The sequence below is a fragment of the Fusarium pseudograminearum genome, chromosome 3, assembly GCF_000303195.2.
Source record: "Fusarium pseudograminearum CS3096 chromosome 3, whole genome shotgun sequence".
Lineage (NCBI taxonomy): Eukaryota > Fungi > Ascomycota > Sordariomycetes > Hypocreales > Nectriaceae > Fusarium > Fusarium pseudograminearum.
In genome coordinates, this window is record NC_031953.1 from 3,581,719 (window position 1) to 3,608,917 (window position 27,199).

Below are 27,199 nucleotides of genomic sequence, written 5' to 3' on the forward strand. Positions count from 1 at the left end.
GTTTTGCCAAGACTTGACGTTTAACTTGACTCCTTGCTCAAGTTGTCACTGATGCATTTCTCTTCGTCAAGACCAGTCTGCTGAGATTCCTGGCTGACGAGACAGTAATGTCATTCGGTTCTTGGCCAATGGACGGAGCAAGTCACCGTATAACAGACAAGGAACATGTACTTACAAGAGCCGGTTGCTTCTGCTCTGCTCTGCTCTTGGACCTGCGGTGCGGAACCCACTATCTGATAGTGTCACGTTCAAGAGTCGAGACCTCAGCAGCCAAGACTTGGCTCCAATTGACATTATTCTTTCCCTTTTCAACTGGGAGAAGACGGTGGCTGTGTGCGTGCCGTCTTTCCCTTATCCCCCGGCGGTATCCTCTTGGCAACCTTGTCTTGAAAGCGCATTACGCCGGCCAAGAATGATTCAAACGGCGATCAGCATGATTTCTTTCGATGAAGCCGCCCTATCTTGCACCCATCGTGACGTGACACGCTCACCCAGTCCCTGAAAAGTCATGAAGGCCGTTTTCCAAGACACTAATGAGTCAATCAAATGATGCAGAGCACAGAGTACAGTGAACAGTATCCCTATCTACTTGGCTACTCTCAGGTTTCCTCTTATCCCACACACACCTTCTCGGCAGTCCTTGAAACGCGGCAATAGAGCGGGTAGAAATTGGGGATGACTGTGCTTGCTTCAATGTCATTCGTGACTTCGTATTTGGGGATGAGATTACGCCTTACAGAGCCTTACTGCTTTTGTACAGGGTTACCGCCAACTCCCCGGACCAACCACGTGGAGTCTCCGTCCTTGTCAATGAACTTTTGTCCATCATGTTTCGCCTTGTGACTTGCCGGGTTTCTCTCAAAAAGCACTATCTGCCGATTGGGGAATCGTCGTAAAAGTACGGATACAGAGTATACTTTTGGTTGTATTATTGTATTTCTATGTCCTATCTCGGATTGGGGTATCATTATGCGCTGAAAAGAATCATTATCCCTGCACTCCTGCCGATACCAATCACAGCCATTATTTCGGCCATGTCTTGGCGGTTTTTTTTTGTCATAGTAGGTAGATATCTACCCTGCCATATCTTACTTGAAGAGTCGCTTCCCAGTACGTGTTGAGAAACGATCAACTCCATCGTTTTGCTGCGCATGCCAGAGCTGCTGCACGCCCACACCTCGACTCTCTCCAGAGACTCGATAGCGTCGCCAGGCCTCACGTAAATGATCAGGTCGCAATGGGCCGCGCTTGAGATCGACTTCCTCCTCAGCCGCATCTGGGTCGTCGTTTGTAGACTGTGGCGGCGTAGGCAGTTCACTCTGCTTTTCTCCTGCGTGAATCCACTCGCCTTGGACATTGCGCGCAGCTTCGATGATTTCACCTGCAAAGAGCTTGGCTACCGCCTTGACGGCTGTGCTGACATTTTGGGGTACCGATTGAGAGACTGTTGCGTTGACGACCTGTAGCTGTTAGTAATTGTTTGTGAAAAATAGACATAGATGTTGCTTACTCGTTTGACGACACTATCGGCCAACTTTGCCGCACGCCAGAGCTCATATCGGTTGTATTGTTGTGAGTCGAATGCTTCGACAAGCATAGCTCGTAGACGAATCTCCTCTTGCTTCTGCTCCTGAGTTCGCGCGACAACATCCTCCAACGCCATCTCAGCCTTTTCATCATCCTCATCGTCGTCCTCCTTCTCACCACCCTGCCCGCTCACGGCAGTCGGAGCCCGTCCACCAACAAGACTGGGCGTGGCCTCGCTAGAATCATCCTGCTTTGTGTTCTTCGCTTTGCGACCGCGTTTCTTCTTGGGCGCTCCGCTAGCTGTTGTGCTGACAGCGCTACCGCTCACATGAGACTGAGCGTCCACGGAGGGAGAGCGCGGGTAAGGCGACCGAGCTTCGGGAGGGAATGATGTTTGGCGAAGAGGGTGGTTTGCTGCTGCGGCTGCGACGGAGGCTTGCGAGAGGTTTGAGGGTTTGCGTCGTTTGTGAGGAGGCGCGTTGGCGTCGACGCCTGAAGAGCGCTTCTTGCTGGGGATTTGAGCGGGTGATGGATAGGGAGGTGACATTCCCGATGGGGAAGTAGCGTAAGGCGGAGAAGCCATGATTGCGATGTTATGTTTTATCGTTCGAGATGCGTAGATGTAAAAGTTGAGTATCGAGAGATAGAATTTTGGTGACGGTTGGTCGAATCGAAGGGTAGCGTCAAGAATGCAGAGTCGCACGCCAACAGCGAGCAAGCCCAAAACGAATGGTGTACCGAGGAGGCGCTTCGGTAAGAAGGAAAGAATACGTATTTCGATATGCCGATCCTCGGAGTCGTTTAACTGTTTTGTTTCGCGAAAGTATTTTGTTCTGACGGCTTTCGGAGTGATGATCCGTGCTACAACGCGCTTCTCAATACCGAACGGAGACCGTGACGGTTCTCCTTGATTGAGATCACGTGATTCCACACATGATCGGACCCACGGCGCCATAACCGTTTTGTTCAGTGGATTGACGTCAATCCACTCACTGATAAGATAAAAAGTAGTTCTTCGGACAATTGCTTTTCTGCTTGTCTCGTTCGTCAACAAGGACAATTTCACTGGATACCTTGCGAGCTTGTCCTGTAGCTGCCCCGTTAGTTAGCGACTCAACTTCACTGGAAATGATGCATTGCTATGCACTGAGCACCCCCGCAAACTTGTTTAGTTCATAGTTCATAGCCCATAGTCCATCCTAATCCCGTGGCCCCTCTAATTTTTCGGTTCTCCGATCCGGCCATTGGATTGAATGTTTTGGACCCTGACTCAACTGTGCTACCTTGCCTTGAACTAGAAGCTGTTTGCTCGTCTACTTCTCGTCTAGTATTAATCGTCCGGTTATCTTTTGCTGGTTGGCTTCTCTTATTTATACTTTACCAATTGGAGAATTCTTCTTCTTCCCCATCTCCTCATCTCTCTTCCATCTTCCATCATCCGTCATCAATCTCACCCTTCGTCAAGAAAAAAAAAGAAACATCCCACCTACACGATAAGCAAAAAAAAAGGCTCGCCACAATGGCCCCCTCCGAAGACGGCGTCATCCCCTCACACAAGCGATCCCAAGACGCAGCGAGCATTTCTGCCTCGTCTTCCAGCAGCGACGACTCGGCCCGTCGCAGAAAGCGTCGCGAGCGCAAGGAGCGCAAGAGGAAGAATGGCGAGACTGCTGCTGTAGCTGCTGTCAACGGCGCAAAGCCCAATGCCTTTTCGCAGCGTCGCAACAGCTTGGCTAAAGCTTCCCGAGACCCCCGCGATGAGCCCATCCCCAAGAAGCGCCGCGCCTCTGCTGTTCCCGAGGAGGGAACCGCTGTTGTCAAGGCCAGCAGATCGCCCAGTCCTGTGATCGACTTTGACGGTCTCAGCAGACCCAGTATGTTGTTCCTGGTCAACATTAATTTGCGCAGAGCTTCCGTTTGCTGACATGGTTTTTTTTACTATCTAGGCCGTGGAACACGAGAGCGTCGGGAGGAGACGGAGGAGCAGCAGGTCGAGCGACTGGATCGCATGCGAGGTGCTGTGCGCACTCTGCTCGAATGCGTCGGCGAGGATCCCGACCGAGAGGGTCTTCTCGATACACCTTCGCGCTACGCAAAGGCGCTTCTGTTTCTGACCAAGGGATACCAGGTCAATGTCGAAGACATCGTCAACAACGCTCTGTTCAGAGAAGGACACAGCGAGATGGTCATTGTCAAGGACATTGAAGTCTTTGTGAGTCTCTTCCCCATCAATTGACACCAGCCTCTGCTAACAAGAGCCAGTCTCTCTGCGAACACCATCTCGTACCATTCACAGGCAAGGTAAGCAAAATCCCGCCAGTTCCGCAATCCTTCCAAGCTGACATCTATCCCCGCAGATGCACATCGGCTACATCCCCAACGAGACCGTTATCGGCCTTTCCAAGCTCCCCCGAATCGCCGAGATGTTTGCCCGCCGTCTTCAGATCCAGGAGCGCCTGACCAAGGAAGTCGCTCACGCCATCATGGAGATCCTCAAGCCCCAGGGTGTCGCCGTGGTCATGGAGTCGAGCCACCTGTGCATGGTGATGCGCGGCGTCGAAAAGACCACCACCAGCACCATCACCAGCTGCGTTCTCGGCTGCTTCGAGCGCAAGTCCAAGACGCGCAACGAGTTCCTCAACCTCATCGGCATTAACAAGAGATAAGCGGAGGGGGACACTGCACACAGTCCAAAGCAATTCTTCAACATGCTCACGATGGAAAATAACTATAAACCTATGAAGCAACGCAACATTCACCATGTATAGGAAGGGTACTTGTCTATCAGTCTAGTCTGTCATTTACCCAGGGTACCATCACCTTTGATTATCTGCATTTTTCGGCGTTTACGGTCAGGTTTGGGGTGTTTTCTCCTTTGCGGGACGGTTTGGGGCACACAGAGAAAGAGACCGTGTCTTCAACATATCCAGGTCTAGGTTGTCATCAAATATTGGAAAACAGGCGGGTAGAAGCGTTCATTAGGTAGCCATTGTCCCATTTAGATACGTCCGGGCTCAACGCCCTGGAGAGAAAAAAAACATCACGTTTCTTAGAATGTTTGCAACTGATTGTCATTATTCACATTAACTAACTTAAGGCTCAGTCGCAATGTATACAAAGTCAAATGAATCAACGACAGACCGAATCGAATCCTCAAATGACGCTCCGCCGTCAGACGACCGTCTTATACATCTAATGCATAAGACGCATTTAGTATAGAAACGAATTTTGGCTCACAAACATCTAATTGCACTGGCCTCCCATGACGCCGTTCCTTCTGGTATTTTTTTAGCCGAATAAGAACGCCCTGCACCAATATTACCCTCAAAGAAGCTCACTCCCCATCGAGCAAAGCATCCATGCCGTTCCTCTCCTTCTCCAATGATGCTGTAGTCATTCTGACGTCTCCGTTGTCATTTCTTTTGTCGTCTTCTTCATCTTGATTTGTCATCTCCTTGAACATCTGATCCACGTTGCCTTCATCTTGCCTCATCATGTCCTCATCTATCGGATTAGACAAGCGTCTGCCGGCGTCACTTATGGAACCGCGTCCACGACTCCACACATTGGGGCCCCAAAGTCTCTCGGCTTGCTTTCGGCCCAGCTCGGTTCTTGAAAGGATTTCCAAAGCCTTGCTCCTTTCAGAATCCGTTTGGATACTGATACCTTCCTCTTGGCCTTGGAGAAGTCTTTCCTCCAAGGACATTGAGGAGACGTCAACAACCAGCTGTGGTCCGCCGACTCCCAGTGGTCCAAGATGCAACCCGTTGTCGAGGTTAATAGAGTTGTCCCTGGTGCGACTCGAGGAGTGAGACTCTCGGCGTTCAGCATGCCCAGAGCTGGAAGGGCTTCCAACCTCACCAGGTCGCGAGTAATATGGTGCCCCACCGTACCCTCCAGCTCCTGTCGGCGGTGGTGGAAAGGAACCTGGTTGGGAATTTGCTGCTGCCGCCGCTGCTTCTGCGTTGGCTGCTTTTCGGCGCAAACTGTTGGCTTTCCCTTTTGCATGCTCTGGAAGGTCATCGGGGTTATCGACGCCGTATTCGACGAGCATCTTCTGGAGCTTTGTCGGCCGAGGCTTTCGTGTGCTTCTAGACTGTTCTTGAATCGGCGGAGGTTCAGGGGCCACAGGAGACCACTTATGGAGCTCTTGGCGGAAGTAATTCGTCTCAAATGTCAGCAAAACTTCAGCGCCTTCAATCTTGCGCAGATAAAATCTCTGTGTCTCGGCCTCGGCCTCCGTAGATAGCAGTGGGCTGCAGTAGCGAGAAATATGACGTCGGAAGGTTTCTGCGTTGTCGATGATCTTCATCAACACTTCTTCCTCCTCTGGCTGGAAAGGTAGTGTCCTCATTTCTTCTGCGAGGGCCAACAGGTCCTCCAATTTAGGCCGGGATGCATCTCGAGGGATCTTCATGCGCCAGTCACAGATTGGACAGGTGTAATTCTCGTCCTCCTTGACCTTGCCACGGGCAATCTTGAGACACTTGTAATGGTACCTAGCAAGGTTAGAATCATACTCCATTTTGTCAGGGCCAGAAGAACTTACCATTCATGGCATCTTTCACATTCAATCATCATTCCGGCCTCGACTTTCCTGCAAATACAGAAAACTTGTCTGGATCTACTGTCGTCCCATTTGCTTGTTCCAAGCTCAGGACTGACTTCTCTGGAAACAGGCTCCCCGGGCATCCTTGGCGTGTCGTGCTCAATGTCAAAACAGTCCATGTTGCGTTCTAGGACATACTCCAGGTGACTCTTGAGAATGTGCAATGGTGCGTTGGATTTTCCGAAAAGTTTCTTACCTTTACGCATCCAATCTTCATGACGTTTGCGTTCATTTTCAAGATCAAGAGTACCATTCGGTTTCGAATTAAGCTCCTCCAGCTTCTTCTGGATCTCCACGACCTCAGCGTATTTGGGCCTCTTGCGAAAGTCGGGATCGCGACATCGTGTGGTCAGATCAATGATCTGGCGGTGCGCCTCGCGCTGTTTGTGAAGAATCTGGTCGACGGCACTCAATGTCTCCTGCGAGACAGGGAGTGCGTTTAACTGCACTTGCGCTGAGAGGGATTCGAGTTGTGGGTAGTGGACAAATTCTGCCACGATAAGCTCCTTGGCCTTTGTCTCCCATTGCTGACCAGCAAGCATTTGATCATGGTAGAAAGTCAGGTGGTCGTTATAAGGAGGGATTTCGAGCCGGTTGCCCTCTTCGATGAGATCCTGCACCTCCTTAAGGGTCATGTGAACTCCTCGATTGTTGCGCGCTCGTTCATTCCAGCGAGATTGTTCCAGCACCTTGGATAACTGGTCTACTTCAGGGGTATCCACATTGAAGGTTCGCCCTTCTTCAAGAAGCTTCTCGATCGTGTCTGCCGCCGAGCTGGTAGTGTTCTTCAAAGCCTGTGCTGCGCTTATCTGAAACTGCTTAATCGCTTCAGAGCGCTCTTGAAGCTGGAGTATTTCAGGACAGTCGAACCCGATTCTTTCGGCTTCTTCCAGCAGTCGGTAGATGTTACTGACGTTTCTCGACTCTCTCTCTTTCTGGTCATGCTCCGCGTTTCCGATGGACTTCCGCATGCCCGACTGCCAGGCCTTCTCGTTCTTACGCCGATTCTGTTGCTTCCGAACGATGTAGTTTGTTGCCTCCTCTACCCAGTCGTTGCATCGGTTGACAAAGTCTTGCAGAACTGATAGTGAAGGAAGATCATGCGGGATGCGTTCACCCTCGTGAAGAAGCGCACGCAGTGACTTGAGTGATGGCTTAGGCCCCTCTTCGAGTAGCTTCTCGTATTTTTGTTCCCACAAATCAGGAGTTTGAGCCTTCTCCAACACCTTTTTGTGTATCATTTCCATGTCATGCTTCTCCTTACGAAAGAAGAGGACATGCTGGGCACCTCGGAAGCGCTCTTGCTCGGGCATGTCGCAGCATGCATGATATCCAGCATGCAGTAAACAAAGAACCTTGCCTGACTGTACACACTTGAATCGTGATAAGTATGAGAAAGCTTTGCAGTAACAGCAGCACTGTTCATCCTCATCTTGAAGATCCTCATTCTCAACCTTGATTTTCAAGGAGCATGGCTCGTCGCCTCCTGTACCTTCGCATCGATGCGGGGTTACTTCAACGTGCTTTGCGATGAAGTCTCCACGTTGCTCAAGTTCTCGTTTGTGTATACGCTCGAGCGCGGGCGCCAACCATTTCGCCGTTTGGATAGTAAGGCCTGTTGCGGTGCTTTCTGCAGCGGTCCACAATAGCTCATCGTGAGAAAAGCATGGTTGTCTTCGAAATAGTTGCAATCGTTCCACGCCAGCAAGTCCATAGGGTTCCCAATCTTCGGGCGCAAAGTTGACTGCTTCGTTGAAATTGAATCCATGGTTAAACCCGGCATGGTAAGCTTGTGGGAAAGTGATGACCAGTTGGCCAGCCCTTTGATCAAGGGCGTATACACGAACACCAGCTTTCTTCAATTGCTCGGGAGTCAATAGTGTTACCAACTGGAAGAGGAGATCTGGCTGAGTCTCAAAAAGCTCTGGCACAGCTTCTTTCATGGCGGTTTCGAACTTCTCGGCGTCCTCACCCGGAATGCCGTACCATGTTTTAGTAGCACCAAGGTGTTGGTAATTGGCGGAGTAGGCATAATGATCCTCGTTATGCCAACAGAATGTAGAAAATATCATACCCACATAAACCCAAGGAACTGTCATGCCAGAAATGTCTGATTTGATGTGTTTAAACAAACTCTCGCCGTGGAATGGAAGAACATTCAGGTTCCAGGGATCGGTTGCATATGAGTTGCTAGGGTTTCTCTCGGCAGTTGGAAATCCCGAACCATGAGTTGTGCAGTGAATGTCAGCTCCGTATTCGACCTCTACGGTTTCCTCAAGGTCAGCAACCAGTCGCCAGAATTCCGTCTCGACGTCTTCTTCTGTGACAGGTCGGTGGCAATTGAGCTCATTGTCAAAAGGCATCTTCTTCTCAAAATAACCCTGCTTGAAGTCGTTTGCCTTTTGTTGGAATTGTTTGAGCGAGTACAGACCGCCCTCCTCGAAACCAAACTGGCCGTCTCCTACCAGGCATCGTGCACAGTTCCATTCGGTATCGGGCTTTCGCTTCAAAGGTGGATCAAGACATCCTGGATGATAGGCATGGTCGCAAGATTCACAAAGCAGTAAAACATTATCATTTTTGCCGCAAGTTTCGCATTTCTAGAAACGTCAGCTGCATCACCTTACACTATGGTGCTCAACTTACCTCCCCTGGTGGCAGTGGCTCATCTCGTGGGATTCTTGGCACTGAAGGACGGAATGGCGTCATGTGCGATCCAGCCACAGTGGGGACGGCATCTGTCGATGTTAGTCTGGAAGTCATAGAACCAATGAAAAACGGGGTCAGTCATTGCAGTTAAAATCCCTGCGCTTGGTCGACAACGTCAAGACGCTGCATGTATGCGACAATGGAAATTGACGCCAAGGGAATAGGATACAAGTGTATCAACTTACCTTTCTTGAGTCGCTTACTGCGTCGGCTACTAGCCGCCTCAGAATCATCCAGGTCATTGTCCCTCTTGACTGAGTCGGAGGACTCTTCACCACTGAGCTGACGCTTCAATGCTGTAGCCTTCAAACTTGACGCCCGGTTGTCTGGGGTATTCTTTGTTGAAGAAGTCGGACTTTCGAATCGCTTAGGATCAGGTGTAAAGCTTTTAGGCTCGCTAGTTGCGCCACGGTTCACACTTGTGAAGCCAGAGTTCACCGCAGTAAATCCAGAGTTGACGGCAGTAAATCCACCAGACGTAGGCGCTTGTGGCAGAGGTGGTGCATCAGCCATGGGAGTGTCGCGAGTTTCGGTCTTTACTCCGCCAAGAGTCGCCTGCAAAGCATCGGAGGCACTACGCGCTGGTGAGTCGCCTCGAAGACTAACAGGTGTATTGACATTGGATCGTCTGATCGGGGTCTGCCCAGGGCTTGGGGTTAATGGTCCGCCATATTCCTGCTCCAGTTGTTGATGGACGCCAGGCTTTGCCAGCCGGAGGTACTCTTCATACGGACAGAGCCATCGCTGGTAGGAATTCTTTAGGGATGTTGACAAGGATGACATTATCTTGCCACTGTATCCCAAATCACGGCCGATTTCCGCCCATTTCTTATGCTTACATACTTTTTCAAAGCCACCTCTTGATTCAACCGCTTTCTTTAACCTATAAAGATCAAGCGGTTTCTTATCAACGTACGGTAAGCGATGAAGATTCGTGCCATGCTGCTTGTGGAATTTTGAAAGGCCATCAAGATAAGTGAGATTAGCACGTGTGCCTGCGACATGTCAGCCGAAATCCTAACAATGTGCTCGGAAGAGGGTGAAACACGTACTCCCTTCCACAGAGTTCAACTCTTGTTTTCGGGTCCTAAAATGGAATTTCTACATAATTAGCACGAGCCACAAGATAAGCCATCTCGCATATATAGCCTCAAAACGCGCTGGAATGCGCCAAACTGTCGTACCTCGGTATCGATTGCAAACTCCGGGTTCCAAGAATCGGGGGGGATAATTTTGCATATGCCAAATTTCTTCGCTTCAGGTGTGATTTTCCGTAGGTACTCGAAAGGATCTCGCCAGTCTTCTTCGGTTGGTCGATACGTAGGTGCCTCTTGGAGGCCGTGTGGGCGACTCTCCTTGACCTTTTCTCTAACTGCGGTGGGCTGTCCACGACGTTCAACGGAAGTCAGATCCAAGGCAGTACTTGAAAGCGAACTGAGAGGAGTCTGTGGGTTGTTCGGATGGTATCCGTTTGAGTTGACTTTCGGCTTGGTTTTCGACGAGAGGCCAGCGGTGGTGGTACTGGGTGAGCTTCGCGAACTTCCATTTGTGCTATGAGTGCCCGAGGGGGCGAGGGCGCCGACAGTTGGTACTGAAACCATGGCGAACGCGGATGATGATGGATGGAAATAGACGACTAATAGACGACTAACAGGGAAACGTATTGGGGTATCGATCGAGCGTTACGGTTACGCGGCGTGCATCGACTTCATACTCGGGCAGTCCGTATCGTCAATGGAGTATCAGCATCGCAGGCTAGAAGTTCCAATCGCGACGAAAAGCAGCTTGCATGTATTGGTGAAGCGGCTGAAAGGCGTGGTAGAATAGAGGAGCCGTCGTTCGAGCCTGCAGTGGAAGGTTAATGTCTAGTTTTGTATGGTTATCATGTTACAAGGGAGCACGAGTGACCATGCCCAACTAACATGGAGAACAAAACACATACTCAGCACGGCAAAGTCAATATAAAAACACCAAAGACGCAAATGACACGGTCGATATTGTGCGTGTCAAGCCTGAAGTAGCCACGCTTTGTTTCACTTGTTGTAGGTTGAAAGAACGAGCAAGCTAGCTCCAAGCGTGATTGTAGATGTTGTATGAAAGAGCCAAAAGTGAGGAAGGAGCGGAGGGTGAAGAGTGGGTGTGAGTGGGAACGAAGATGGGAAGGTGGGAATGGGTCGAGGGAATCCTAAATGGAGGTAACTTCAGATCTTGGAGGCGCGAGCGAGCGTCCAGTTCCAGCGTCCAGCTTAGCTTCGGCAGGTACCTTTGCACACAAAAGGAAAGAGAAAGAACAAGGACGGGGGTGTGGGAGGAAAGGGAAGGGAAGGGTGCGGCAGGAGTTAGAGTAAGTGCGCACGGGGGGTACTTCGATTTAGCACTCGCATGGCGCCAGGTACAAAGTATCCGCCGCCCTCGCAATCATTTACATTAGTACAGTACGGAGGAAGGACCGGTGGGTTCGGGCCAACAGATACAAACTGCAGGAGCATTAATGGGCAGCAGCAATGGCTTTTTATTTCTTTGTTAAATATTGTTCTTTTTTCTCAATTTTTTTAATTCATTGCACTCTTTTGACGACCACTGAACCATTGCTAGGTAGTTGTTGCAGCGCTGAGAAACGCAGTCCTGATACAGGGACCCGAAAACTCATGTGGCGGACCCACTAGAGACGACATCCGGCCGGTGCCCCCTCTACCGAGAACCACATCGTCAACGTCCACAAAAGCAACATGTCGGGCACAAAAGATGAGAATATGAGCTCTATCCCTAGAAGATGGTGTTCTATTTGGAAAATTTTGGGAAGCGACTATTATTGCGACAATATTACAGTCCAGAACCTCGTTCGCGTCCCCACATTAAGCTTTGCGACGATGGGTGAAGCGAACCATCAGGGAGGATGCCTACAGCCTTGTGAGGCGCGTTCCATACTACCACGATGGCTGGATCAATTATTGTCGCAATATCGCAAGTTCAGCAATAAACACTCATATTAAATTGAGCATCGCAGGTTCCCAACGAAAACATCAATTGATTATCGATTATCTTAGGCCACGTCGTCATGGAGAAGAATAGGATAAGGTATCCGAATGCGGCAGATGATGGTGACATTGGAGAACAGTCACGCGCTGACTAGCATCATATTCCTTGTTCACCGTGTGGCTGCTCAATGGCATGGCCCCTAAAAGTCTGACGGGCCACAGCTGGGCTCCAAAAGAAAGGAAAAAGGCGGGCCCAGGAAAAAAAACAAATCCAATCTGATATCCAACTCTCCGTGAACAGGGGGGGCTTCATAATCGCCCGCTAACGAGCCAATCATGGTGAGATGACGTTCAGCGCAGGCGCTGGGGTCTTCCTGGTCCAGTAAGTCAACACGCGTGGGGAACCGGGGGATAACGCAAGTAAATAACAAGCTGGGATGCGCTACGATGAGGTTGGTTTTGGCTTCATTTACACGAGTCAAATTTGACGGCTTGATTTTGGATTACGATCAAAACTTATGGCACTGCGATTGCGAAGTGTATCATATATTGTATCAAACTTTATCTGGTACAGAGAAAAATTATGATTGAGACGAGACAGCATGAGTAACTGGAGGGCTGGCTACACAGTAATAATGGAAATACCGAACCATAGCTATCATATATCACCTATAACAAGAGCGGGTATCTACCAACGCCAAAGCAATCCCAATCTCCAGCCAATACTCAAATGTCCTCCTCAGCCTCAGCTTCAGCCGCTATAGCCTTCTTTGTACGCCGTGGCTTCTTAAGCAGTTTCGTTACCTCTTTCGGCCCTCGTACACGAAGTGTCAACTCCTTCATCATATCAATCCAATTGATATTCCCATTGCAGCTCGGACAACTGCAGGACAGCGGTACCATGACACCCTTGTCTTCGCCTTGCAGAGCATATTTCCCCCAGCATTCCAGATGACCCATGGCTTCACACCCTTGGTGAGGGCATATTGGATGAAGGCCGATTCCTGACTCTAGCGGTTCGTGGCAATGCACACAATCTCCTTGGCGTTCAAACGAAACAACGTTCTGCGCCTTTTCAACATAGGGTTTCAGAGGTGCGTAGTCGAGAGGCAGCGCATGAATACCCCATGGTTCTTCCGAGTCTCCTTCTGGTTTGTAGTCCATCACAATCCTGAGACCTTCCCGAGGTCTTGCGTCTTTAGACACGAGCCAGGCATCCCACTTCATCTTGGCCTCTGCTAAAAAGAAGTGCAGGGTAAGTGGCCACCGTGCAAAAGTCGGCACTCCAGTGAGCAAATGGAGGTTGGACACAATGGATATAAGACTATGAATGGGCTTCCTTGGTTTTCTCTTTCCCTTTTTTCTAGGTGCCCGTTTTGATATTCGTTCATCTGATGGAATACTCAATGTTAAATGAGGGTTCGCCAAAGCCCATCTGTATCCCAGTCAATGTCTAAATTTCACAGAAAAAGAAACTTAAACCCACTCAAACTTGAGAGCTGCTATCGAGCTCGGAAACCCCGATACTATCATTATTATTTCCCATGGACGTAACGTGTCTCTTGACGTTCTCACGGCACCTCCTTTAACAACTCCATTGTGCTGATTTAAGCGCTTGGGGGGCAGTGGCGTAGAACCTACATAAAAGGAGGCATGGCGAACTGAAGAGCGGAGGACGTAAACTGCGTACAAGGCTGGAATCGGTCTTTGGGGTTTTGACATGGCGGCGATGAATGATAAAATTCTTTGACGATGTTTACTTGGTGTGAGCGTGAGTTGGAGGGGCGATGTGATGTCATGACTAATCAATTTATCCCTAGTACCCCTTTACAAGAGTTGGTAGTCGCACTATGTATGAGCCAAACCATTCGATAATCCGATTGTATCTTGTAGTATTACGTCTGTATATCCTTTTGAGAGACATAAATATCCTCAACAAATTTCCCTGCGCTGTATAGTACATATCCATCTACAACAAACCCTGCTTCTGCAAATCGTAGTAGACCTTCTCAGGCATGACATTACCCTCTCCATCCTCCATCTGCACCACGCTTCCCTCGTCGACTGTAGATCGTTTCTTTTCCTTCTGAATCTTTTCCCACAGCTGCAGCGCCTCAGCAATACCGGTGATATCCCTGAATAGCGTTGTGTTGGTGATGCCGAGACACTTGAGGCCGTAAATGTGTCGCGCTTCGTTAAAGTGCTTGTCAAACGCACGTCGGCCCATGTATACAAAGTTTCCGCAGATCTCGCAGGGAAACTCGACACCCAGACCGTGGAGGCGGTACAGCCAGAAGGGAATGGGCTTGCCGTCCCAGGCAAGAGGGAGCTTGAGGGGGTTGTAAATGCGCTCCTCGCCATCCTCATCGTCGCCTTCGCCTTCTTCTTGTGGCTCCTGGGGTGCATCTTCGGAATTGAAATAGTTCTCCAGCTCCTGCGCGCGCTCTCGCTCCGTCATACCTTGCTTACGCTCCACGTTGACCCTAGTATCGCTTCGCTCGGTGCTCATTGCGCTGGCAAGTCGCTTCACTCTGTGCTCTCGCTCTGCCACTGCGCGCTCCTTTAGTCGCGTTGCCGAGGTTCCATTCACAATGTCGTCAGCGGGGGCAGACTCTTGCTCTTGACGCTGTTTCCTCTGCTCTGCCGCCTTGATATGTTTTCGTCCCGTGAGATGGTTCTTGTAGACATTCTCGTTCTTGAATTCCTTCTGACAGTCATCACACCATACGGCATCCGCTGTGCTGGTCTCCTTGGCAGTACCGCTTGTTGAAGATGCATCCTTCTCCCAACCCTGAATCTCTTCTTTTTCCCACGCTGTCTCAAACTCTTCGTCAAAAGAAGTGAGAACCTTGTCCACGTTTTCCAGAGGTCGCGTTCGTCGCATAAAGCTCTCGAGGTAATCTGCTAGTTGACCGACATACTTGAAGTATTGATTCGTCAACTTGCCTTGTCGTGTGACACCGCCATGTGCTGGAGAAAAGTTGTCGAAAGTCTCGAGATATTGCAGGTATGTGAGCCGTCTGACGTTGGGAAGGTTGAGGTAGGCTTCGTGAGAGGTTGTCAAGTCGAAGAATCGTCCGTAAGCTTCCTCTCCAGAGAATAGAGAGTCCACGATTGAAGGCATCGGCTCTCCATCAGATCTCTTGACCTTGTATCGTTGCTCCGAGTTTTCTGCTTGCTCATGGGGATATCTCTCGTGATGGTCGCGAACATCTTTGAGCTGCTTGTAGAACTCTGCGAATGGGTCGCCTGTACCGATTTGTTGAATCTCTTGTGCCCGCACTCCGTTTTCGTCCTTGTAGATGCCGACAAGGTTGCTCGACTGGACTTGGATCTGGTCTAGTAATTGAGAAATCTCATGGTCTCTGTTAAGACGATCACGGATCTGAAAGGTTAGCAGACGAATTGTCAGGGAATTGAAGCTGCTCACATGTCTGGGCTCGTCGCGAATGCGATCAGCGATACCTTGTTCAAGACGCTCTAGATCCTCATGGATGTAGCGTTGCTCTTCGAGGACGAGCATTTCGGCTGATTTTGCAGTATGAAATCTCTCTAAATGTCAATATTTGTCTATGACAGTACTCAATCGATGAATGAGTGAATGTCAAGATGAGCTTGATGCTTTAAAAATTGCGGAGCTTCGTCGCGAGTTCAGTGGCGTTCGGGCGCGCTTCAGTGCAGAAAGTTTACTGTAGTAGGACGAGAGACGAAATAAGTTAGTCAGCTTGATCGGCCTCTTAAATGGTGCTCTACTTTTTCTTTCTGGCAACCCCGGATCGACCACTCCGAAGAATACCCGGCGCTGCGCGTTACGTCTTTGCTCCAGCTAAAAGTTACACCCCAAAACTTTGACTCTACTTTGTCGTGAAGTGCTCTTCTTCATTTTTACCAGTAACCATAAACAAAAACGAAATCATGGCTGAAGGCTCAGGAATTGATCGCAAGGCCGATGAGAGGATGGAGTTTTCCACCTCTAAGGAGGTTACAGTCCATCCTACTTTCGAGTCTATGTCACTGAAGGGTCCGTCGCAAGCTTGTGATTGATGATGATCGAGCTAACAATATCTAGAGAACCTCCTTCGCGGTATCTACGCTTACGGATACGAGTCACCTTCCGCTGTTCAATCTCGAGCCATTGTCCAGGTCTGCAAGGGTCGTGACACCATCGCCCAGGCTCAGTCCGGTACTGGAAAGACTGCTACCTTTTCCATCAGTATGCTGCAAGTCATCGACACCGCGGTTCGCGAGACACAGGCCCTTGTTCTGTCACCGACACGAGAATTGGCAACTCAGATCCAGTCCGTCGTCATGGCTCTTGGTGACTACATGAACGTCCAATGCCACGCTTGTATCGGAGGAACAAACGTTGGTGAAGATATCCGCAAGCTTGACTACGGCCAGCACATTGTCTCTGGCACCCCAGGCCGTGTGGCAGACATGATTCGACGACGACACTTGCGCACCAGACATATCAAGATGTTGGTCCTCGATGAAGCTGACGAGCTCCTCAACAAGGGTTTCCGAGAGCAGATCTACGATGTTTACCGATATCTCCCCCCTGCCACTCAAGTCGTGGTCGTCAGTGCCACCCTGCCTTACGATGTTCTCGACATGACTACCAAGTTCATGACCGATCCCGTTCGCATTCTTGTCAAACGTGACGAATTGACCCTCGAAGGTCTCAAGCAGTACTTCATCGCCGTCGAGAAAGAGGACTGGAAGTTTGATACTCTATGCGATCTCTACGACACCCTCACTATCACACAAGCTGTCATTTTCTGCAACACGCGCCGCAAGGTTGACTGGCTCACCGACAAGATGCGCGAGGCCAACTTTACCGTCAGCAGCATGCACGGCGATATGCCCCAGAAGGAGCGAGACAGTATTATGCAGGACTTCCGTCAGGGCAACAGCCGAGTGCTCATCTCGACTGACGTGTGGGCCCGTGGTATCGATGTCCAGCAGGTCAGTCTGGTTATCAACTACGACCTGCCTAGTAACCGTGAGAACTACATCCACCGTATTGGTCGTAGTGGACGATTCGGTCGCAAGGGTGTTGCTATTAACTTCGTTACCACCGAAGACGTGCGCATTTTGAGAGACATTGAATGTGAGTGCCCTTGATTTGAGTTCGCTGGGACCAATACTGACCTCTTTAGTGTACTACTCTACCCAGATCGATGAGATGCCCATGAACGTTGCCGATCTCATTGCTTAAGCCAAGGGGCTTAAACTGAAGGAGTTGAGAAATTGTAATATCATCGCTATGAAAGAGCAACGCTGCGTCGAGAGGACGCGGTGGAAGTGGAGGAAGGGGGCCGTGTACTGAATTCAGTGAGCTCTTGTCTTGCTCATCTTTTATCGTAACCGGCTAACTCCAATATAGACTGCACGAGGAAAAGATTGCCAAAAGAAAACAGAAGGGGGGATCACTTTGACCCTGAATAAAGGGCTTCTCGGGGTCAGCAGGTAGTTTGAGAATTTCTAATGCAAAAAGCATTTTCAGCTCGAGGTTCAATAGATTGACAATGTTATTCGTCACGTCGGCAGTCATTTCGCCCCTTCAACGTCAATAGTCGAGTCTTTGCCCTTGGAAGAACTTACAGTAAACATACGTAGTAATACGGCTGCAACCCGGCCTTCTTATCTACTGTCGCCTCAACTTTCCCAATTCGTCCAAGCACCATCTCGAAGTTTATGGGTATGTGGATGCGACACACGCACCCCTGCAAGTCAGATCAACCATCAAGGCCCAATTTTAACGACCCGCGAGTGTTGTTGTGACGAGGAACCACGAATTTGTTACGTGATGAATTGCTTCCTTTGGATCTACGTGAGATCTTCCCCATGGGGTACGCAAATTGCAACTCGACCACGATGTTTCTTGACTGTTCATCAGCATCCTCTTGTCGCGTACTATGGTGACAAGTTTGGCATCTACTTTATGCCAGAGCCTCGGTTGGATTGACGTTGTTATCAGCCAGGCAGAGTCATGATTGGTCTCAGCTGCAGCCCGCTATTAGACCCTGTCATTCCACCATGGTGGTTACAGTACACGATAAGTTGTTGATAAGTCCCCATGCATCTATATCTTTTCTCCGATCCATCACATCCTTTACTCAAAGTTTTACCTAAACCTGGTCACAAGAACCATCCCCAGCTCGTATACGTAAAGATGTAGACTCACCCATGCGGTATATGTCATATTCCATCCACCATCCTTATCAGACGTCCGTAATTCTGCATAGCCAGAACCTGGAGCTGATAACAAACTCTCTCCACTAGCTTGGACCTTCTACCTCAAGCCTGCCGGTCCTTTGCTATACACGGAAATCTCCAACCGCCACACTATACTGAATGCGGCAAATACTTTGCACACTTAAGGTTTCCGGCCAACTAGTGCACCGAAATGCTCAATGTAAATCGACCTCAATGTAACGGCGAATATCTGGGGTAAAAGATAAGTATGAGTACGTATCAAGTGATGGCACAGGGATATAAAGCGCCCGACATCCCTACTCAGCAGGCGCATATCATCATACCCAAATCGAATCAAATCGCCTTGAGATACGACCCATTCTATTCTATCTTGATTGACTGCCAGAGAATGCCCACAACCTCCTCCCCCTACACCCATCCGACCATCGACTCAAGCTCTGGCGTACCATGGAGAAAGCAGCACCAATGAATCAAGCCGAGCGCGACGCTCTCGACCTCGCCGCCCTCGGCCATGAACAAGTCCTCTCTCGCAAGTTCAGCATGCTTAGCATGCTGTCCCTGGCCTTCTGTATTCTAGGTACATGGGCCGTATGTGCACAGAGTCTCGCAACAGGTATCCAGAATGGCGGACCCGTGACTTGTCTTTGGGGTCTCGTCCTGGTTTGTCTCTGCAACCTCGCCATCGCCATGTCGCTTGGTGAAATGTGCTCAGCTATGCCAACGGCTCTGGGACAGGCGTACTGGACTGCGAAATTGTGGAGGAGTGCGACAGGGAGATTTATGAGTTACATGACGGCTTTCATCAGCACTTTCGGATGGTGGTGTCTTTCTGCTTCGCAGATTGCCTTCATGGCGGAGTTTGTTTTGTCGATGAAACTTATGTTCGACCCCGAATGGACAGGACTCAACAAAGGCTGGGTGATGTTCCTCGTGTACACTGGGATCAATATCCTGTTCACCTTTGTCAACTACGTCGGCTGCCGCTCCGAGAAATTCCTCCCGTACTTCAACAACTTCGTCGCTGTTGGCTTCGTCGGCCTCTTCGCCACTTTCTGTCTTCTCCTCCCTATCCTCGTCGGAACGAAATCAGACCTCCATTATCAACCGGCTAAATTCGTTTTTGGATCGTGGATTAACCAGACAGGCTGGTCCGATGGCGTTGTTTGGTTCCTCGGACTTGTGCAGGCTGCGTATGGCTTGACAGCCTACGACTCTGTTATTCACATGGTGGAGGAGATCCCGGCCCCTCGACGAAATGGACCTAGAACAATGGTGATGGCTATTGTCATGGGTGCTATTTCAGGCTTCATTTTCCTGGTTGCTGTCCTGTTTTGCATCCAGGATCTTGACACCACCTTGGATCCTCCATCTGGCTTCCCATTCATTGAAGTGGTACAGAACATTGTGGGAGTCAAAGGGGCAGCTGCGTTGATCGCTCTGTTCATCTTCAACGGCTTTGGCCAGGGCATCTCGATTGTGACATCGTCTTCGAGACTTACCTGGAGTTTTGCCCGTGATGGAGGTCTTCCATTTGGAGATTATTTCTCCTATGTTGATCCTTACTGGGAGGTCCCTGCTCGTTCGTTGATCCTCCAAGGAGTCATCATCAATCTTGTCGGACTCTTGTACCTCTTCTCTAGCACCACACTCGATGCTATCCTGAGCGTCAGTACCATCGCTCTCACGATATCTTACGCCATCCCAATTGCTGTCTTGATGATTGTCGGCCGAGATAAGCTACCTTCAGGGGGGGAGTTTGGATTGGGCAGATTTGGACCAGCGCTCAACACAGTTTCCATCATTTACACCGTCATCACGACTGTCTTCTTTTTCTTTCCTGGTTCACCAAACCCGGCCATTGCGGATATGAACTTTGCTATTGCCGTGTTTGGGATCTTGCTTATTATTTCATTGGGTTTCTGGTTTGTCAAGGGCAACAAGTCTTTCTTGAGGATCGAAGATGTCTCTGATGATATTATCTATGGTCAAGGTGACGACAAACAGCCCAGTGCGATTGATGTGCCAGAGAAGCAATGAGCACATGTAGCTAGTATGAATGGAATGAAATCATTGATATTTTTAGAGTTGAGGTTTTATGCCCACAGCACAGTCTATTGTCTATTTCGTATCCTCGCTATTTCTAGAAGAACTCCTCAATTTCTGGATCATTGATTGTTTTGCCTCTCGCCACAGTCGCTCGTCCAATTTTCTCATTTGTCTCGTCATATTCATCCTTCAAGACATCTTCAAGATAGTCCCAACCGCCATCGACCACATATCCCTTGAGCCCCCTATACCAGCCCACAAAGTCTGTCTGGTTGCATCTGACTTTCCTCTCGATGAGTTGATCCAGTATTTCGGTTGCTATAGTCACGTCTCTATCTTTTACAGCTTGAAGAAGGTTGTCGATAGTCGACATGTGACGTCTCAAGTCAGGGATCAGCAAATCAAAATAGAACGTGATAAAGACCTCCATCTCTGCCAAGCTCGGCCGGGGGTACGAATCAGTTATTCTCCAGCTAGGACGATTCCAACTTGCATGTAACATGGACAAAGGATTGCAGTCATCAGTGCTGCGTTGTTCCACCTCGACTCCAGCAATGTTCTGCTTTCCAATATAGTTGAGCATCTCAGCATCAGGGTTATAAGCTGCAAAGTGAAGGATGTTGTGATTATTTGAGCTTATGGTCGTCAGCGATGCACCTGCGCTAACTAGGCTGCGCAGTGCCAGTATGTTCTTGCGTTGTACAGCTGTCATGACTGGTGTGTCTCCGTCATCACTTTTTTCTTCGATATTTGCCCCATGCATCAGTAAAGCATGTAACATCTCATCAGTATCGTCTTGGCTCGATCTGGTATAAAATGAGAAAACATGTAGAATGGGCTCAGAATTGGTATGGCGTTTAGCCGTCGCTCCAGCCACAAGTAACATGCGAACGATTATCAGGGAATCTTTTTGTACGGCAAAATGCAGCGCATTGATACCGCCAGTAGTCGTGTAATTCACATTCATCCGACACTCTTTAGACTCCAGGAGTCTTGCTGTCACCCTCTCAAGGCTGTGAAGAGTAGCGTAGATAAGAGGGGTGTGTCCACTACAACAGTGCTGGTTGATGTTGGCTTTGGCTTTGATCAAGAGATCAAGTGCCTTTAAGTTTCCCTCGACCACTGCATAGTGGATTGGAGAGTAGCCAACATCATCCCAATCATCGATGGCCCACGGTTGCTCTCGTAGCGCCTTTGACATCCCCTCTCGTGTTCTCTCCGGGTACATGGCCTCCAGATGGATATCATTGCTGTAAATCTCATTCCATTCAGGAATGTAGGAGGAGAATTTTTCCATGACAAGCCCCATCGAGTCAGATTGTGGTTCCGAGTTACTATACATTAGCCTAAAGTAGCAGCCGACAGTTCTGCTGATGGTTAGTATCTCTCTTTGAGTTTATCATCAGCAAGACGAACCTCGGTAATCCTTGTTGAGTTAGTAAGCTCTCCCACAATCCCAACAGGATTCTGGCGGTCTCCCAACTGCGATTGTGTATTGCGCGCTGCAGTTTTATCTGTTTAGCGTTACGTGCCGGCATAGTACAATGTGAAGTGTACATACCTCCAATAAAGTGTCACCAGACTCGTTCTTATCGTCAGGAAAGTATCTGTAACCCTCGCGGATATGCTCTTGTAGTATCGAAGGATGATCTATCATATAGTAAATGTCGTGGTTTGACTGGAGCACTCTGCAGGGGCGCAATGCCAAATTGAACGTCGGGTTTTGACACACTTCGACTGAGACAAGTCCGGCCCAAAGCCACTTTGGAAGCTGATACTCAAGTTTGACGCCTGGATTCGGCGCGCATCTGCCTTGGCAAGTATTGCCTAAGGATTCATACCTGACGAGCCACGATCCCAGCAGAGATTTCGCCCATGCGCCACCGGTATATTCTCTGCTGCGGTGGCAGCGGCACTGGCAGCTAAGGCTGCACATGCGAGTGCTCTGAGACTGGATCGTTGCCACATTCACGAAGCTCGCTTCTTGTCTGGTAACTGTAGTAAGAGGCATGCTCTGGCCGTCGGTCTCTGTCCTGGATAGGCTCGGTGAATGGATCACACCACTGTCTTCTACCCCTCGATTACAATGCTTCTGGGCTACCACAGAGCTCAAATATGTTGAGCTAGATGTTTCAGGTTCGCCGAATAGTGTCTGGTTGATATCCTGGTATTGGTTTGTGTAATGTGTTAACTGTTGCGTAACACGGTGGAAGAGACTGCCGTTGTTAGTGAATCCGCAATAGTATCGTAGTAACGTACACTTCTTGACGTATATTGCCATGATCTACCATGGAAGAGACTCGAAACGTGATGGCCATATGCAGGTTTGACTTTATCGCCTGAGATCTCTCGCGAAGTTCATCAATCTTGGTGGCTTCCGAGAACCACTTCATTTTATCGATGTAGCGCTTGGGATCATTCGCTTTCCGATAGTTAGAGTACTTTTCCACGATCTGGTTGAGTTCATTCAGTACATCCTCGAGCTCTTCTACTGCCAAAGAGACCAAGGGATGTTCTGTTGATCCAAGAAGCCGTTGCGCTAGCATCGTTGGGTCTGTTTGTTGTTGCGCCTGTATGATAAAGCATTCGATCATGAGAATCTTGTTTCAAGTTAGCCATGAACCGTTCAGCAAGTCAAAGAAGACTCGCCTCTCTCCTTAGATTGTTGCACTCCTTTGTCACCGCAGAGTTCTGGCGCAAGAAGTCGACAGCTCTGAGCGTTCCTTTCACTGCTTCCGCTAGAGCAATGGAGGTTGCCACAGCACCTAAAATCTCCAAGCCTGACATTTCGAGAATGCTTTCGGTCTTGCTAATTGATAGAAATAATTAAAATGATTAAAGGCTGCAGGACGAGGAAAGGCAAGCTGCGCGGGGTCAGGGATGCTGACAGCCTTACCAGGCTGTGCTGAGAGCGCCTATGTAGTAGTAGAAAGATCCTACCCAATCACGGGGTACAAACAATAAGGTAGAGCCATTAGCAATTCATGTTCCATATGGCTTTTCTTCGCTGATGGAACCCCAAAATCGGGTAGTAATGAAGGTTTAGATACACCCACAAAGAAAGATGTAAAAGACAGAAAGACTGTGACTACAACACAAAGCCATAGCCAACGATATGTAAGAGATATCTCAATTACACTGAATTGTGATCTACGATGTAATAGGGATCTTATGAAGTGGTGGTTATAGTTCAATTTATGAAGTTATTCCCAGAACCTACCCGAGACTACATCGATCTGAACCAAAACCCAGCTTTCCGCAGCAATAATACCTTTGACATTGTCGCCTCTGTTGATTTCATAAAATATGTTCGTGATAACACGAATACCACGAAGAAAGGCATGTCACACTATCATATATGATATGTGATTTGGTGCAACACAAGACAAGATACATGTCTCAAGACTCTACTTGCCGTATGAGAACGAAGCACTTACCCAGGTCATCCTGGCCATCAACACATAACAAAAACCAAGACACGTCACTTATTAGATACACTTTCAGTTTTAGGCCTATCATGCCTACATTCAGCAGCTTCATTTGTCAGCCTCACAGCTCATTAAAGACTCATGTATCCCGTTTCACCTTTGAACTCAAATATCCGACACCAACTCTAACATTCAGAGCCTCGAATCGTTTTCATAAACAATGGGGCGTATATGGGCTTGCGTCCTCCGGATAGGCTCGGCGGGAAGATATTGCCTCATCTTTTCGTCCAAGCTAAACGTTATCGCAACCTTTGTAGCCACAAGAAACGTCTGTTTCAGCCCCAGAAACGAGCCAGTGCATGAATAGGCAGCTTCTAGATCAAATGCAAATAATCAGGAGATATGATTTCCAGGAACCAACGGGTCAAGCCACCATTATTCTCCTGTCTCAGCCTTTATTCTAGAAAAAAACATTAGCACCTCTCTGTAGGTTAGTTGGGAACAGTGAGCGAAGTGTTGACAATTCGTATTGTGAAACCCAAGCGAAAAGTTTAATTGATCAGACCAGAACAGCTTAGGTTACCGGCTCTCTGGTCACAATGCAACGCAGCGATGGATCATCGGAGGGAAGGCCTGTTTCTGGTCATGGCTGAAACGTCCCGAGGAACAAACAAACCCATGCTTTGCCTTTGCCCTGTATGTACATGCGCACTTGCAGAAATCGTTGAAATCCACGGAGCAAGTACGGCGTGAATTACAGACATGGCATCATCATTTCGGACGAAATTTCCATGAGGCATGTGGAATGGATCACAACGACAAGGGTGTGTCCAGTTAGACAACAAGGGCATGCACTACTGCGGCACCGAGGTCCCCAAAATGCGGAAAACGTGGGATTGGACAGGGGACTGAAATGGCGACTTGATGAACCAAGAAAGTGAGTGATATTGCGCGTCAGCTTGTTGCAGTCAAGTCTTTTGTCTTGAATGTCTGATTCAACTGCGACACCCTCAACAGCCCGTGTTAGATTCAAGCGAGACAAAGCAGACCCGTAACTAACATCTTGCAGCTAGCGATCAAGGGCGCAAGAGTCATGCTACGCAAAATTACCATAGTCTGAGGCACGGCGCGAGATCGAATTTGTATCTAGGTCAAGCCTAGTTGAACCTAATGGAGAAAGCCCGACGCCACAAATGGGCACTGAGTAACATGGCAGGCTGGTGAACGAGAGTTTTCCAAAGTGTATCCGTTCCTACAGTTAGGTTAGTAGGCCAAGGTTGCCATGTGGGATCGAAGTGCTTGTACGTATCTAGCGAGAACGTAATGTTAAAAAGAACGAATTGAACGAATGGGTGCATGGTCGGGGAAGCAAGCCGTCGACAGGGGGCTTTTATTGGGAATATGGGATCCGGGAAAACTGGTAAATGAACTGTCAGAGGATAAAAACAACGCAAATGCTGCATGCGACATTGATAATCTTGGAGTTTGGGGATTTCGGCCAAGTTCAGGCCGCTGGCCCGAGCTAGCAAAGATGATCACAATGGCGCGGAATGGATATGCAAGATTGAGTGCAGCACCAAGACCGTCCAGACCCTCTTCCACAGCCTAGAAGAACTCAAAAACAATTGACGAATTACCCTTTTTCAACGTCGAGTAGCTTGGATCGTCCAAAATAGTTATCGGCGCGGAATGCAAAAACGGCATTCAGCTTGTCACCACACCCAACCTTCTCCCGGGCTTCCATGCTGCAGTACATCCCCTAATCTTGTTGTCGGTACCAATCGCCTACAGTCTCCTCATGTAGGTTCCGCTTAGCCAGGAACAAAGACAAGGATCAGGCAGTTGGAAAGGCTGTGATTGAGACCCGGTGAAGCCCCAAAATGGCTTGGTTCCGCCGGGGGAAGACGATCCGGGCCGATGAAATCAAGGGTTGGAGCCGTTTTTGGTACCGAGCGTCTGCAGTATTGTTCCGTCGACACCAGTAGAGAGGTTCTTTTGCTTCGCTTTGAGTAGGGATAATATGGACTCGTAAGTGGGCGACGATGAGATCGGTGATGCTGAGCTTCAGCTCATGAGCTCGTAAGAAGATTGGCCTATGGGTAGTAGTACGGAGTACAATGTCGTGTAATGGTACAAGGCGAATGAAATTGCTATTACCGTAGGAGCTTGTAACGTCATTGGGCCATGTTCGTGCGTGCGGGTGAGGCGTGACTTGACGATGCACAACATTAGAAGTCACTCGCACAGACGCTTAATAGAAGCGCTATCGTATGTATTATGTACATCTATCCGTAGTTAGACGGCCAATGTCTGCTAGGCTCTCCATGGGAGTCAGCAGAAGCTTGATGGAAGAGAAGCCGTTACCAGCATCCGGAGGAAGTGGGCAGACGAACCTTAGCTTTACCCCTGACTTGGTGATTAGTCCCCGGTGATTTACCAAGTAAATTATGTCCCTGCTCGGGTTAGCTAGTTGGCTCCGGTGTTCCTTTGGGACCATCCATGATAGGGCGAAAGAGGCAGGCCGACCGTAAGCTATTTGTGTTAGTTAGACAGAGCGAATAATGACCTTCGGTTGTCACTCACATGGCCCATGCTTGGCAGATCACCAACCGGAATCTGCACAAAGATCCCTGGAGAATGCAACGACGGGATCGACAAGAGCTACTGCAGTGGGCCATCCAGAAGGCTGTTCAGATGACGCTCGAGTCAGTGCTGTTTTCCTCTCGATCTTTTCTTCACAGGGATTTTTCGAAAATTCGAACAAGATGTACGGATACACAGCACGAGTAAAGAGTGAATATGCACAAATCTCGTTCCTGAATATTCCCTCGAGGCAAGGATGTGACCCCGGGCCACCATAATAAAACACCAGGGTTCAATGTGACAGTGAGGTATCATTGTACCCCATCGACCTGCATGGCATTGCAGGGCTTGATAGCCTAAAAAGCGACAACAAAGACTGTGTGGGTGGCATGAGGCTGACTCGGAAATCTGGACATAACATTAATAGCATGTATGCCGTTGAGATAATGAAAGTATGCTGATAGGATTGTGGCTGTCGGAATATGAGTATATCACGAGTCATTGCCTGACCTGAAGCTCTTACCGCAAGCAACCTGTACTGCAATTCGATCGAGATGGCTGTGTACTTGTTGTGCAATGTATAAGCTGCACTTTGTTCACATGGCAAGAGATATAAAACGCCATAAATACATGCATATTTCCATGTCTCATTTATTCAAGCTTCTGTATTACATATCTGGGTAGTAGCTTCACGGGCCGTGTGTCTTTGATTGCCACGTGCTGTTCCTTCCGTTCCCGTGGCAGTACGAGTGGAGATTGGAGTAGGCGAGTGTGGGAAGAAGCAAATTGTATGATTGCTTGTTTGTTGGTTGTTGGATTGATTGATTGATTAATCATGTTGTAAGATGAAAGGTCGTAAGGTGCAAAAATTGGTCTGTTTGCTTGCGTGTCTCATTGTGTTGTTTTCAATAGAAAGGCAGGTGCGGCAGACGGATGATGGATGGCAAGAGGGTTGTTGCGTGGCTGCTTCCTCAACACCAATACCTTCCAACTGTGACAACACTTACAACTTCACCCACCAATTATTAATGTTTTTCTCTCCTCCAACATTCGATATCCAGAATCTATTATGCTTGGCGGCTGTCCCCTATCGTATCCTC

General features: G+C 49.0%; 8 protein-coding genes across 8 annotated transcripts, besides 1 other annotated feature; 3 read left to right on the forward strand and 5 right to left on the reverse strand.

Annotated features, from left to right (window-relative positions):
• Nucleotides 1–1,088: 1,088 nt before the first annotated feature.
• On the reverse strand, nucleotides 1,089–2,482 carry FPSE_05805 (uncharacterized protein; the record flags this gene model as incomplete). The annotated part of the gene is made up of 2 exons (XM_009258923.1): nucleotides 1,089–1,460; nucleotides 1,511–2,482. The coding sequence occupies 2 exons, from the start codon at nucleotides 2,480–2,482 to the stop codon at nucleotides 1,089–1,091; spliced, it is 1,344 nt and encodes a 447-aa protein (XP_009257198.1).
• Nucleotides 2,483–3,046: 564 nt separating this feature from the next.
• FPSE_05804 (uncharacterized protein) lies at nucleotides 3,047–4,193 on the forward strand (the record flags this gene model as incomplete). The annotated part of the gene is made up of 4 exons (XM_009258922.1): nucleotides 3,047–3,401; nucleotides 3,474–3,739; nucleotides 3,790–3,828; nucleotides 3,885–4,193. 4 exons carry the CDS (start codon nucleotides 3,047–3,049, stop codon nucleotides 4,191–4,193), a joined length of 969 nt encoding a protein of 322 aa, XP_009257197.1.
• A 668-nt stretch (nucleotides 4,194–4,861) lies between these two features.
• On the reverse strand, nucleotides 4,862–10,446 carry FPSE_05803 (uncharacterized protein; the record flags this gene model as incomplete). The annotated part of the gene is made up of 6 exons (XM_009258921.1): nucleotides 4,862–6,026; nucleotides 6,077–8,736; nucleotides 8,783–8,874; nucleotides 9,031–9,840; nucleotides 9,898–9,946; nucleotides 10,030–10,446. 6 exons carry the CDS (start codon nucleotides 10,444–10,446, stop codon nucleotides 4,862–4,864), a joined length of 5,193 nt encoding a protein of 1,730 aa, XP_009257196.1.
• A 2,103-nt stretch (nucleotides 10,447–12,549) lies between these two features.
• FPSE_05802 (uncharacterized protein) lies at nucleotides 12,550–13,050 on the reverse strand (the record flags this gene model as incomplete). Its single annotated transcript, XM_009258920.1, has 1 exon — nucleotides 12,550–13,050. The coding sequence occupies one exon, from the start codon at nucleotides 13,048–13,050 to the stop codon at nucleotides 12,550–12,552; it is 501 nt and encodes a 166-aa protein (XP_009257195.1).
• Nucleotides 13,051–13,792: 742 nt separating this feature from the next.
• FPSE_05801 (uncharacterized protein) lies at nucleotides 13,793–15,346 on the reverse strand (the record flags this gene model as incomplete). Its single annotated transcript, XM_009258919.1, has 2 exons — nucleotides 13,793–15,208; nucleotides 15,254–15,346. 2 exons carry the CDS (start codon nucleotides 15,344–15,346, stop codon nucleotides 13,793–13,795), a joined length of 1,509 nt encoding a protein of 502 aa, XP_009257194.1.
• A 392-nt stretch (nucleotides 15,347–15,738) lies between these two features.
• FPSE_05800 (uncharacterized protein) lies at nucleotides 15,739–17,041 on the forward strand (the record flags this gene model as incomplete). The annotated part of the gene is made up of 3 exons (XM_009258918.1): nucleotides 15,739–15,844; nucleotides 15,893–16,933; nucleotides 16,983–17,041. The coding sequence occupies 3 exons, from the start codon at nucleotides 15,739–15,741 to the stop codon at nucleotides 17,039–17,041; spliced, it is 1,206 nt and encodes a 401-aa protein (XP_009257193.1).
• A 1,448-nt stretch (nucleotides 17,042–18,489) lies between these two features.
• FPSE_05799 (uncharacterized protein) lies at nucleotides 18,490–20,079 on the forward strand (the record flags this gene model as incomplete). Its single annotated transcript, XM_009258917.1, has 1 exon — nucleotides 18,490–20,079. The coding sequence occupies one exon, from the start codon at nucleotides 18,490–18,492 to the stop codon at nucleotides 20,077–20,079; it is 1,590 nt and encodes a 529-aa protein (XP_009257192.1).
• A 103-nt stretch (nucleotides 20,080–20,182) lies between these two features.
• Nucleotides 20,183–22,875, reverse strand: FPSE_05798 (uncharacterized protein; the record flags this gene model as incomplete). The annotated part of the gene is made up of 5 exons (XM_009258916.1): nucleotides 20,183–21,455; nucleotides 21,505–21,590; nucleotides 21,650–22,304; nucleotides 22,348–22,688; nucleotides 22,771–22,875. 5 exons carry the CDS (start codon nucleotides 22,873–22,875, stop codon nucleotides 20,183–20,185), a joined length of 2,460 nt encoding a protein of 819 aa, XP_009257191.1.
• A 4,009-nt stretch (nucleotides 22,876–26,884) lies between these two features.
• Nucleotides 26,885–26,933: a microsatellite.
• Between the last annotated feature and the right edge of the window lie 266 nt (nucleotides 26,934–27,199).